The 13,562-nt window shown below is 37.9% G+C and overlaps 1 protein-coding gene across 5 annotated transcripts in view; it reads right to left on the bottom strand.

Moving 5' to 3' along the window:
* Positions 1-13,562, bottom strand: part of ncam1b (neural cell adhesion molecule 1b) — a 63,471-nt gene that overhangs the window by 23,629 nt on the left and 26,280 nt on the right. For 3 of the 5 annotated variants that reach the window (XM_041047024.1, XM_041047022.1, XM_041047023.1), the window contains exons 2-8: positions 13,457-13,531; positions 11,594-11,803; positions 9,963-10,106; positions 8,514-8,651; positions 7,544-7,661; positions 6,284-6,444; positions 4,203-4,345 (exon numbers count right to left, since the gene is read on the bottom strand). In XM_041047024.1, coding sequence (XP_040902958.1) covers positions 4,203-4,345; positions 6,284-6,444; positions 7,544-7,661; positions 8,514-8,651; positions 9,963-10,106; positions 11,594-11,803; positions 13,457-13,531 — 989 coding nt within the window. Of the gene's footprint in view, positions 1-2,882; positions 2,907-4,202; positions 4,346-6,283; positions 6,445-7,543; positions 7,662-8,513; positions 8,652-9,962; positions 10,107-11,593; positions 11,804-13,456; positions 13,532-13,562 lie in introns of all 5 variants that reach the window. The other 2 variants (XM_041047019.1, XM_041047021.1) reach the window with 1 other exon arrangement.

Here is a 13,562-nt window from a genome sequence, read left to right as displayed (position 1 = left end):
AATCTCCTCCAATCCTCACATTGTGCATGTCTTTACTTACGGTTATCAGACAATGCTTTTATCTGCCGACACTGAAGATTTTTCTCAGAATCTTCAAAACGAATTTGTTCTCCTCCGGTTAACCTTTAAAACCCGAGACCACAGCAGAACGGCAACAGAATCAAACGAAGCCAGACAAAGATTTGAATGACTAATCTGTCACAGAATATCAGCTGTTTCTTACGTGACAATGATCAACAGTATCTGAAAGAGTTCTCTAATCCTGATCTTTTTGCTCACATATTATACAGTAACTCAGTGTCCTGAGCTGCAGAGACGGCCTCCGCCATCTGCATCATAAATATCATAGTTCACACATAAAAGGTGAATATAATTAAAACTTTGACCCTCTCGATTCTTTTTGCTGTAAATTTTCATAGGCTCCACAGAGAGTCTATTTTAAAGTCATTGAGAGAGTGAAAGTGTAATTGTTACAGAAAGTGTAAATGTTAACTTAAAAGTTACCCTGTGGACTTTCTGACCCCAATATTTTTACATGCGGGTTCACATTTTGTTTGTTCTTGTCCACATGTCAACAATGTGGATTTAAGCAAAAATCAGATATGAATGTGTTTTATATGTATAAATATAACTGCATAATGAAGATTACACAATTAACAGTTGTTGTGGCGAAGTTAATGCTCATAGACTTGATGAAAATTGTTTGTTTACCAAAATGTCAGTATATTCCTATAAAGTTTACAGTCCACAGTCTCCTACACAGTCAGGACAGTATCAGATAAGCTAAAAGGAAAACCGGAGTTTTTGTAAAACTTTTGTAAAACTATTACACCCTATTTGGGATTTGTCACATTACTCTGATAATCTTCTTCTCTTATGCAACTGCATTTCAGGTCCAACAAACAGCACATCACTGATTTATATAAAGCCAGATAAAGTAGAGTACTATATTTTATTACTATCACAGGGTTCTGCATAAATAAGGTTAAACACATCTATGTACTGAATGTACAGTATGCAATATACTATAACCAAATGTCTTCAAACAAGACGAATCAGTGTGGCTGACCAACTAAGGAGCCAGAGAACTGAAGACACATTCATATAAACTGATAATTTATTCCATCTATTCATCATCACCACACATCTAAAATTAAAGGCACTGGTACCGGTTCTCTGACCAATACAAAAAACTCACATCAATATATGGAGGAGAAAATGCTGCCCTTAACATCCTTTAAAGTTTGTACAAAATTTAAGAAAATTTAAGAGCTGCAACTGTTTTTTCCAATTCACCATGTCCACCCCAAATGAATGTTGTTTCACTTGTCACACCCATTCTAGATGAAATACAGCTGTTATGATGATTCCAGATAGCATGACAGACAGACATCAAATGAACAAACAGAACAAGACAATTAAACAATTAGCAGCCGTTTCCTCATGCATTCATTAGAGCCCCACCATGGAAATCATTTCCCCTGCTGATTATCGGAACTATAATGGAAAACATAAGAAATCTGCATCTACTCTTGCAGTACTCTACAGTGATTCAGTGAGGCTGCTAATCATTTCTTTGAAGAGGAGATGCCACAGATCACGCAGCATACTGCAGATTAAAGTGCAAAACACACCGCCACCACGGCACAGCTGCGCGTCACATTACATATGTCACGTGACGTGCCATGGTGCGGCACATCAGTGACGACGCAGTGCAGAAAACTGGTGGGTAATGCAAACTGTAGTTGCCTGTTTCCTGGTAATGAGAAAAATCCTAAAGGTGTTACTTATTTCCTCAGCCCTCACCTGCAGAGTCAGTCTTCACACCTACAGCATAGCTTTCCAGACAATGTCTTTCGTGACATTTAACGGTGAAACTGTGGGATGAGCTCTGAGCGTTCGTATACCGCTCTGATGAGTCTCTCCTCATCCACCGCGACAGCTTCAAGACCACAAAAGAAGCCGAACCTGTCACTGATGGAAGAGGAAGTTGAGGCACAGCAGCTGGGAACAGCTTTCTGCAGAAAATGCTGCTTGTCATGGGACATCTACACGGGATAATAGGACTGAGGTGTAAACTGTTACTGGCGTCCATGTGTGCCACCGTGGGTGTTCAGAGTTACAGAGGTAAAAAATAGGGCCTGTCGTGATGTGCGTCACATGGTGGTAACGTGTTTTGCACTTGTGAGGCTCCACTCAAAATCTATTTCTGAATATCAAACATTCAGCCCAGTAGGTTTGACAGGTGGCTGGAAAAGGGTTGATATTTCTGTTCCTCACAGAGCACAGTAGCTGTAGTCTGCTGGAATTCATGTCTGTTAATCCACTTCTCCGCTGGCCACCTCTATGATCATTATGTTTCAAACACTTGTATTTTCATTTTTGTCAGCAGGAGCTGAGTGTTGGATACTCAAACAACAGATTTAAGGTGGAGCTCTTTTACCCTCGATTCTCAGGTGATCCCGACATTAATGTTTGACAATCTACAGTATTATGGAGATGACAGACAGACTGAGCTGGGCTTGGTTCCAGACAACCTCATGCTGTGATGGAAAGTTTGAAATGATCAGGCAACAGCGACACAGAAATGGCGTTTGCCTATTATTATGTTATTAAACCAAATTTTCATCTGATCTTATGAGATAAGCTCTGCACACTTTCTGTCACAAGATCAGTGAAGTTTTCAGGCTATATTTAGAAAGCATGCAGTAGTTAAATCAATTTCATGAACTCTGATGAGATCATTCCTTGGGGTTTTCAAAAACAGCTGGGAAATTTTCAATAAAAAGGGATTACTTGATTTCAGTGGGGGTTTTGTCAAATCTGGAGGCATACTTTGCAACACCACTCCAGTACATTTCTGTGCCACGCGGATTTCATACCTGATAGATCCTGTTTAGATGTGCCTGTAGGAAGAAAATGTAGTGCATGTAATGGACTGGCTCCAGAATTCCTCCATGAACTACAGCATATCTCTGAAGCATTTCCCCCCCTTCATTACCCATCAACTGTAGCAACACCAAGACCCTGAAGAACCAGGCCATGTGGGCAGCAGATGTAGAAGAATACCAATCAGGTATTCATTGTTTTTGATGGTTTGTGTATGGAATTGTAGAGGATAATTACTAAGAGAACATACAGGGGTATCAGGGATGTAATGGAAGGTAAAAAGCTAGCTCTTAGCCAATGCAGTGCCAAAATAAACTTACAAGATGGCAGCAGAATATTCACTGATAACAATGATAAATTATAACACTTTAATATTAAAACTTTTCAATCACTGGCATGAGCAGAATAATGGCAATAGTGATTGAAAATGCTAAACAAACACTTGGGCATTCAAGTGCTCATTCTAGCAAATACAATACAAAGCAGACAAAGCTTAATTATTGCCTCAAATTACATGCTTATTTTGGGAATGTTATAATTGGGTATCTGATGCTGATTTTCTTGACATTTGGGAAAACTCAAGTCAAATCTGGGTGTACTCCACATTCCTGGCTGAGTATCGCTGAGCTAATTACATGAAATCCACTGGGCCATCTCGAAGGAGCTGCTAATTTAAGGGAAAGAAGCAGCGGTACACGAACCTTGTCGAGGGTGTTTTACAGTGAAACTACACAAGTCCCCGACCTGCATGTGATCAATATACCTCTTGAATTTAGGTAAAAGGCATTCAATTCCCCTCCCTGAGACACCGGTGTCTTGCAGGTTTGTGTTCCTCCCAGGTGGTTAGTAGTCACTGTGACCCAGTTCCACATCACATACTAATGCCTTGTAAAGTATACTACTGGATTACAAGAGATGTACTTTTTCATTATATTCACAGTGGAACTGATGCATGAGATTAAATATCAGTGTTAAATATAGACGTCAAACTGCAACTTCAGAAACACATCACCACATTTCCAATCTGGAAGTATTACAAAGTGTACGTAACATAAATGTGTTCATGGATTTCTTTCTACGTTAGTCATTTTTTTCCACTAGAGACAATATACCACCATAATCTCATTTTTCTTTCTCTCTCTCTCTTTTTTTTTTTTTTGCACCTACACAGTGCAACTGGGACACAGACAATATCAGTCTACTTTACACCAGGTGTGTAAAGTAAAACTGGCAGGACACCGGGCCTTAAGAACCAAAATTAGAATTCAGTTATTTATCTACTACTGCCATCCATACTGCCTTTATTATTTTACCTGCTCTCCTTCAGTGAAGATGTTATCACCGTAGCTCCAGTTGATGGTGGGAGTCGGATCACCTGAAGCCTCACAAGTCAGAGTTACCTGCTCCTCCATCTCTGAAGTGCTCTGGTTTACGATGTATGTGATCTTAGGTTTGACTGTAAAACACAAATACACAGTCATCACATCCGCACGAGCATAACGAGACAGCCAGGTGGTTTGGCAGCACAAATACAATAAGAAAAAGAGAAACTCTATGGACTTGGCATGAGTTCAAAGCGAGGATGAGGCTCAGTTGCTTGACAGGTGAGGGGGATTTTTATGGCAGCAAAACTGTATTTAAGCTTTCCCGGTCTCAACAGCAGCAAAGTTGTGATAACCATGTGAGGATCCAGACTTAATTCATGTAATAATCTATCTCAGAGGAGCAAGTCTTCATTTTTGTTTACATTTGAGCAAACTGTCAAGTTACAGTGCACCTGAGCTAACCAGAAAGCACAGCAGGGTGCCACAACTGTGACATGAGCAGAACGAAGCAAACCGAAGTGCTTCTTCTGAAGTGTAAGGATGCGCGTTGCTCTGTGCTCTCGTCTTTTTTCATTCCGCTCCATGCGGGATGAATGCATGGATTAGGCAAAATGTCAGCCTATTCAATACAGTGAATATTTATTTGATTTACAATATTCAACACAAGAAAACAACGGCAACCTCGTGTTAAAATGCTGTTATCTCAACCGATACTTATTAAATGAACAGTCAATTCCTTTATTGTCAAAACACTGGCATCATGTTCTAGCATACAGCACTGTGAGAACAGGAACTTGGAACAGCACAAACAAATGAACAGTGGCCAGGAGTTTCAGTAACATTAACCACACTGATGATGTGTGTCAGCAAAGGGAAACATTTTGTATTTATAAGACGGCTCTAAAAGCTTCTGCTGCTGGCTATCAACTTATTTTGTTCATGTTGGAGATAAAGAGAAGAAATGAATAAATCTGGCTAAACCTTGCTGTCACTACAGCTCTGACACTAACACATACTGTAGGACTTATATTCTAAGTTCAGAGGTATTCAGAGCCCCAACAATTTGCTTTACTAATTTCAGTGCTGCCCTATTTAAAGGCTCTGAAAACCTATTTTCTCAATCAGATTCTTGCGTCACACATGAACACAAAATGTTCTCCTAAAGAGAGACCAGTTTCGGTTATTTCACATGAGAGATGTCCGTGTTTCTGTTTTCGTCTGTGATGTTCTAGGTATTGTCACACACTGCCTTGCACCAGTCAGAACTTAGCAATATCTGAATCAAAATAAAATAAGAGAATTTTAGTGTTAAATTCTTGATAAATAATACTGAAGAAGATTACCTTTACAATTACCTACTGCTTATTTATCCATGAATATTAAATATTATGGATCAATACATCATATTTGGTATTGACAGGTACCATATAGTAAAGAACTCCAGTCAGGATAGGGGGAAAAAAAATAATGTGACTGGGAAAGATATTTACAGCTTTCATATTCAGAAACGGGAGCTTACAAGAAGATGCATGATTGCAGCTTTTTCCACATTGCTGTAAAAAAAACAGAGCTTTGTGAGTGCAAGAGAATCCTTGAGATAATGAGATAAATATTGCTAAATAGGTAAACAATGTGCATTGAAAGTTGTCTTGAGTAATTTTATGGTGACTGTTTATGCACTGAGCTCTAAAGAAGCAGGCTTTGGCCACTTCTTCTGTTTAGGAAAATAAACTGCATCAGATAATGTAAATTTAATTGACATGACTACAAGAACTGATATTGTGGTTGTAACTGAAATTAAAATAAAGGTGGCAACAAACTAGTGGACAAAAACAAAGGAAAAAGAAGAGAGTTCAGCTGAGCTCATTCCACTTGGCCAGTTCTCTAAATCCTTAAGCTTTACATGAAACAATCACAACCCACACTGAAACAACACCTCATCTTGTATCCCTTAGAAAGCAAGACACATAACCATGCTATTGTTCTTCCCCCACCCACATATTCTTATACTTGGAACCTTTTATAATGTCACTTTAACTCGTGTATGTATAGAAAATGTTTCTCCTTACCAAACACTCTTAGACTGAGCTCTTGCTCACTTTCCCCAGCCTTGTTCTTGGCAATGCAGGTGTACTCTCCTTCATCCAGCTTGGTAACATCCATTATTGTCATTTCTGAGCCATCTTCATTAAAGCTATACTTCTCTCCTGCTTCGAGAACCACTTCGTTCCTGTGGAAAACAGAGGTGTTGAACATTTTAACCATCTAGCCAATCAATTTCAAACACTGCTCCTAAACTGCACTGTGTAACAGGTTGCCGTTCTTCAAAAAGAAAAAGTGTTTCTTAAACTCAACCCTGAGAGCTTTAGAAAATATGCAGTAGTTTCTGGATGAATGACAAAGTGAAAAAGATCAAGTAATGAAAAAGGTGAAAGCTGAAAATCTAATCAAAAAGAAGCATGATAATGTTTTTTATTTTGCAAGCCTTTTGACATTAGGTATTAAAAAGCTGTTTATTTTCATTTTGTCCTATCGGTGTATAAATTGTCACTACTGGAAGAAATGGACTACATTTCTTAAGAACCTTTTTACCTTAGCAGTTCACAAAGCACTTTACAATTTTGCCTCTCAAAAGAGATAATGTTCTTTGACCTCCGTCTGTCTGCAGTCACTTGTTTTGGGCTTCAATACAGCTTTCAAAAAGTTGTGGGTGCTGTTGAAGTGCGCAAGCATTAAAAAATGACTCAAAGGGCCATAAAATACTAAAATCCAAGACCAACAGAAGCTCCCGGGCTCTTTGAACTTTGTGACCCCCTCCAGTCTAAGCTGTCTACAAAGCTAACTGCTGTCTTGGAAACAAGATGAACAGGAACAGTTAAACAAAGCAGGACCCTATCAATGACTGTATTCAGACACACAGGATAATGTGGCTCTTGATGACACTCTAGTCTTCAGGTTTCACTGTTTACATGCACCTTTGATACCCTGTGATTAAGTATCCTATTGCAATGAATAAACCAGTTAGTAGAATATCCCAAGTAACCCTACGGTGCACTATACACTCTGGCATCCAGTTTGAGCCAGGTAAACTGGTGCATATGACCAATACCACTCCCGCTGTATTTGTTTTACTGTATTAGATTAAGTCAGGCATCTCCATTTTTTTAATAGACTGTTTTTAATGTATATATTTTTGGTCTAGCTGAAGGTTAATTTCGCAAATTAACAGATACGTCGTTTAAATTATTCGGGCAATGTGCTAACATCTGACAAGAGTTGCTGCAACTGTTTGAAAGCATTGGTCTCTCCAGGTGCTAGCAGAGTTATACCTTGTCCAAGTCACCATGGGTTCAGGATAGCCATCAACGGCACAAGTCAACATGGCAGACTGCCCGACATCTGCTGTGGCATTCACCTCTAACTGCCATACCCTGATGGTTGGGAGCACTGAGACACAGAGACACAGATACATAATGAAATAGACAGAAAGAAAAACAACTTAGCAGATATATACATGCATACGTAAGCAGATAGTCACATAGATGCATATCCTTTCCAAACATTCACATTTTCAACCTGAAATGAAAACACAACAAAACAATTCTTCCAGCTTTATTTCCTCGATGAAACTTACAACATCCAAGCGAATGAAAAAAAAAAATAGCAACAGTTCAGAAAAATAATGAAAAGATCTCGGTCTAGATGTGCATTGTTGGCTGACAATTTTCCAAACAGACTCTAGGCTGTAGTTTAAGCAAAAGGTGATTCCACAAAGTATAAATGAAGGGTAGTTATTCTTTATGAAAGCAAGTTATATGTGTTTTTTTATATATATTATTATTTTTAGAATCGTTGCTATTTTTTTCCCCCTTTCACTTGGATGTTGTATGTTGCATTGAGTAAATTAAGCTGGAAGAAGTCTGTTTTGTTGTGTTTTTATTTCAGGCTGTGAAGCAAAGAAATGTGAATGTTTTGAAAAGGGGGTGATTCTTTTTTGTACCCACTGTAGATAGATAGTAGAGGAGAGAAAACAGAAACAGAAGCAGTGACAAATTCAGAACACTTATTTTAGGCACACTCATTTGCTAGGCTCAGAAGTTGCAGGAAACAGACTTCATTAGCATGAAACATCTTTGATACACGGTTGCTCTGGGCAACTGTTTCCACAATGATGCTGAGCCTGGTCGCCTCTAAGGATCTACAGCTTATTTAAGCGTCATGGGACACCTGCCGCACAAAAACATGCACACAGGAACAAAAAGGAAGAGGAAATACTGCGAGGGAGAAAGGGCTACTAACCGTTCACTACGACCTTGATGACCCGCAGATCAATCTCGCCGCGGGCCATGAGGCGACCCTCGCAGGTATATAAGCCCTCATCCGTCTTCTTTATGCCACGGATTTGAAGGTGATTGTTGCTCAGCACTTTAAAGCGAACTGAAAAGAAGAAGACAATAAATGCACTGTCAGGTGTGTTACATATTTTTCACATCAGGTACAAGTCAATCACAGTAAGTATTTGATGACATTTAAGCTGCTGCTGCTGCGCAAAGAGGAGGGTTACAGAGTGAAATCAAGAAAAACAATAAATAAACTTTAGACTGGATTAATATATATGCCTGACAACTTATCAACGTTTTAACACTGATGTCGCTTAGTCATTGATATCACTGCATTGTTATTACAAAATTATTGCTGCATTTATGCATTTTCATCAAGCTACATTAGTGTGAGGAATATGTATTATTTTTGCTGGTCTGATGGCTAATGTGATGAAAAACAACTGACGACAACAAGTGTTTTTTTGGGCATGCATTACATATAATTTCCACTTCATCAAATCCTGATCTTTGAGTAGGTCCAACTCTCCTTCCACCAGCTCCAGAAAAAGAGAAATATGACCAAAGCCCACAAGAATCCCCCCGGTTTGAGATGAAATGTGAACCGAATAAATTTAATCATGTAGTAAGTCAAAACACTATTACAACCCACACATGGGCTTGTGTTATTTTCCAGCGAGTGACACCAACAATACCATACACATTATGATATTGCTCAGTGTCAAGGGTGAATAACAGCGAGTCAATTGTACTTTCAAATTCAAAACCAAATTAATTTTTTCTTTCAAAGCACAGGATAAACCCTGGAGAATAACAGCAACAAAAGCAGGCATGAACACTTTCAAGTCTCGGACACTGGTAAATCTACATATCCTTTATGGCTTGGTATTAGGTGTCTGTGGTTGTATTATGACTATGCAGTCTTCTTTTATGCTGTAGTTTATGTCCATTACAGTTAACAAATTAGTTTTGTTTGGCTTTCAGTTTGGACTTTTGTTTTGAAATATGCTTCATGTTGGTTGTCCCTGCAATACTGCGATTGTGTTATAGTGTGGCGATACTTCCTTAATTTATAAATTTAAGAATGCAATTTTCACTTTTAGAAGACACAAAAAAAGGAACACGATTGTTTCTAATATACTTTCTAATCCAGTGGATTTAAAGGGATTTTATGAAAGCCATTACCCAAACTAGACTGTATGTAAACTAAATATTAAATGACATTTAAAACTCTTCACATTCATTAGCTGTTTATCACAGAGGTGATAAAAACAAACAAAAAAAATAAACAAAACACTAAAAACCCAAGAACTACTAAAAACTTAGTGAGTTAAAACAGACAACAAGAGCTAAACACAACAGCAAGAGACACTGGATTTGATTCCCATGTTGTTCTGAGAAATATTACCATCTTTTTCCATCTGTATTTTTGCTCCTTTGTATTTCCAGAACACAGTGGGAGGAGGTGAACTGATGACATCACAGACTATGTTGGCGTTGTCTCCTTCGGTAAACTCTTGTGGTGAGGGCGCATTTGTGAAAGTGATTTTTTCTGTAAAAAAAAAGAAAAAAAGAAAGAAAAACACATTATTTACTCACTCAAATAATAATTCTCATCAAAACCACTTCACTTTGTATGACTGTGGGTAGAAATTTATTTTTCTTCACTACTGTATAAGATATTACATTTGTTATCATTTATTTTAAAATATTCCTCTACATACAACAGGATATCTTCATAATGGCGCTTTTACCCCATTAACCTGCAATTTTCCTGTATTAAAAAAAGGAAAACTGAAAAAGTGCTTTTCAATTTTACCATTCACTACACTTTACTACACATACCCAAAAAAAATATCACATTTTCCGCCATTTTACAGCCTAGGTCAAAATGAATAAATTCTATAACCTTAACCAGCTTCCTTATAACTACATTGGAAGGACTCTTCTCCCCTCAAACGCGCTTTCTCAGGCAATGCTGAACATTATTTTGAGAGTATTATGACTCAAAACAAGCTTCCCTGACTCCCTATTTTACCAGAACTGAAGCATTTCTAATCTACAGTAATTACTAAAACTAACCAAGTGGTTTATAGAATTTGCTGGGAGTTCTACAAGATATGGAACGAACTAACGTTACCTTACGGACTGGACTCAGGGCAAAAGTTAGATAATGACGTTAACTTCTCAGCTATAAGGCCATCCAAAATTTAACACGAAGACATTATTTTTTTAACAATATTGCCAACTCATTTTGCTGATTTGAGCAGAAGACAAGCCACACATTTAATATGCACTCATATGCTGCATACGCTTTTTAACGTAATAGACACACGCAAAGAAAACGGTAGCTATAAAAAAGACACAACTGCAGGGGGCACAAGTGATGACATTCATTTACATTGCATTACATTTGCAAACTACTGCTGCAATTCGTTTCCTTTCCCATAGGTGGCAGAAGTTGGCATGTGTATAGCTGGTCTGGCAGTAGCTTGCTTGGTTTGACTGTGAGTTTGTGAGTTGGCAGCGAGCCAGTTCCATGAGATGCGTCACATCTAAAAATAGTTAAATTTTCCATTTCCTAACATTTACTGAATCAAGGCAAACGATCATTGTTAACAAACAGCAAACTGAACACTGCTGTCTTGGTGAATGATTTTAATATGCAAAATCTGCACGTGTGGCCACTTCAATTAATAACCTAAAACAAGCACTGAAACAACAGAAAAGTGCTGTTTGGAAAATCAAGGGATTTCATCTCTGATGGACATTTGCTGATGTTTGGCATTCATGGAAAATAAAAGCCATTACTCACAAGAACTGCACAACAGACAGGATCATTAAGCAGCCCTCTAATGGTCTTCCGACCGTTTATTGAACTGATGAAAAATCCATCCTCACTTGAAAAGAAAAAGAGTAATGTGTTGCCCTTGAGCAGTCAATAAAATACTATGAGTTCAATAAACAGGATTTTTTTTTTCTTCTGTGCTCATACCACTCAATATTTTGGAGAGTGTATAAGGTCGGGGAAATACTTACGAAAGATTTTCACTTTGACGGTTGACTCCCCTTGCTGGTCTCCATTGGTAGCGACACACTTGTATGTCCCTGCATTTTCAGTCCCAGCTTTATACAGTGTGAGGGTGGAAGATGACTCATCATTACGGGTTACTGTTATGTCTGGTCTGTTCGGCTCTATCCTGTCCCCACTTGGTCCAAACCAGTCTATGTGCTTGGCAACGCCTACAACTGAGAGCACAGTAAAGAGCACAACATAAGAAAACAAGTATCTGTAAGGTACACATTTAACATCAGTGAAGTCAACCAGTGCCCACAGACACTGTGGGTTGTACATTTTTTCTGCATGAGCTGTAGCCTGTGGTTTATATATTTTAGCTGTTTGAAACAATCAAAGTGTCAGAAAAGTAAAATGAAACATGAAAGAACCAATGTGGAGGGCAACAGGAAACACAGAACATTAAACGAGGTGTCATGCAACACAGGTCACCAACTGATTAGACTGAAAACCAGGACATTTCATCCATATGGATACTTGATACACATCCTAGACCTTTACATTACCAGTATGGTTTGTGAAGTGATGTAGTTTTAGAAGAGTAAGTGCTTGTATTAGTACTTAGTTCTATTTTATCATTTGTCCCACATCTGAGTAAAGTCAAAAGTACCATTGCTAGTTTATAAATCACTAAATATTCTCAGACCAAAATACATTTCTGATCTCCTTGAAGAATATAGACCCAGCAGGGTTTCTTAGATCTTTATGAAGCAGTCAGCTGGTAAGATCGTGAGTCAGAACCAAACAGGATGACGCTGCTTTCAACCATTATGCTGCACACAGATTGGACCAACTTTATGAGGATCTCAAATGCACCTCAACTCCAGCCACTTATAAATATAAATTTAAAACTCTGCTGTTCTCCTGTACCACTGATGGGTTTCCTCACTGCACTTTCATTTCCCTTTTTGCACTTGGGGCAGCTTACAAATTATTATGGCACTGTAACAGCACTTTACCTGTATGTCTGGCCTACTATTATTTTTGTCTACTTTTATTTTCATTTTATGTATTTTATTTCATTTTATCTTTTTTTTTTTTGTCTAAGTTCATTCTATCCCCATTTTTTTCTGGTTTTTATTGCTTATTGCGTTTGAATATCAATCTAATGCTTCTGCCTATATATAAAGCACTTTGAATTGCCTCTGTGTTTGAAATGTGCTCTAAAAATAGCGCTGCCTTGCCTTTGCCTTTGAGTGCCAGTTATCTATGAGAATATCTGTGCAGTGTGCACTCATATTACTAACGTGCCAACTGGAATCAGGCTGTTTTCTAGCAGATTTTATAGAAGAAGTAATTCAAATTCTGTTTCTGATTTTTGCACTGAGTCGGTCTGATATATATATAAACTACTATTTTATTATTAAGAGACTATAAACACAAAACAGAGATCTCTGGTTCTGTTGACCTGACCGTTTGTCTGTTTAAATCACTACACTATATCTTTACAAAAATCCCAAAATGTGAGTAAAAGCCAAAAACCAATTCTTCGGTAGCAGATTTAACCCCTTGACATGTGCTTCTTGGTTGTAGAAATTATCTTATTTTACACTTATGACAACTTTATAATCTGTAATCAAATCTTCTTTGAAGCTCTATTATATTTAGAAAGCGAAATATTCAAACCCAAAACACAATTTTAATGCACATTCTAAATTTCTTGTTCTTCATATTTCATATTTGGTAACTTTGGAATGTTTAAGATTTTGACAAGATTTTAAAATACGGTTGTGTGTGTCTAAACAATGTTTAACTGCACAACGTGTTGTTCGTATTGTGTTTAAGGGGCTAGAAGGACAATAGTCAGGACAGTTTCATGAACTTACCTTCACACATGAAGAATTTGGACTCTCCAAGACTAATCTCACCATGACTTGGTGTGATCTGCACCTCCAGTGAAACTACAGAAGAAAAAACATAAACAACACCAAA

Source organism: Toxotes jaculatrix, chromosome 9 (genome assembly GCF_017976425.1).
Source record: "Toxotes jaculatrix isolate fToxJac2 chromosome 9, fToxJac2.pri, whole genome shotgun sequence".
NCBI classification, from domain to species: Eukaryota; Metazoa; Chordata; class Actinopteri; family Toxotidae; genus Toxotes; species Toxotes jaculatrix.
Note: the sequence above shows the minus strand (reverse complement) of the source record. Positions and strands in the feature narration are given on the sequence as shown.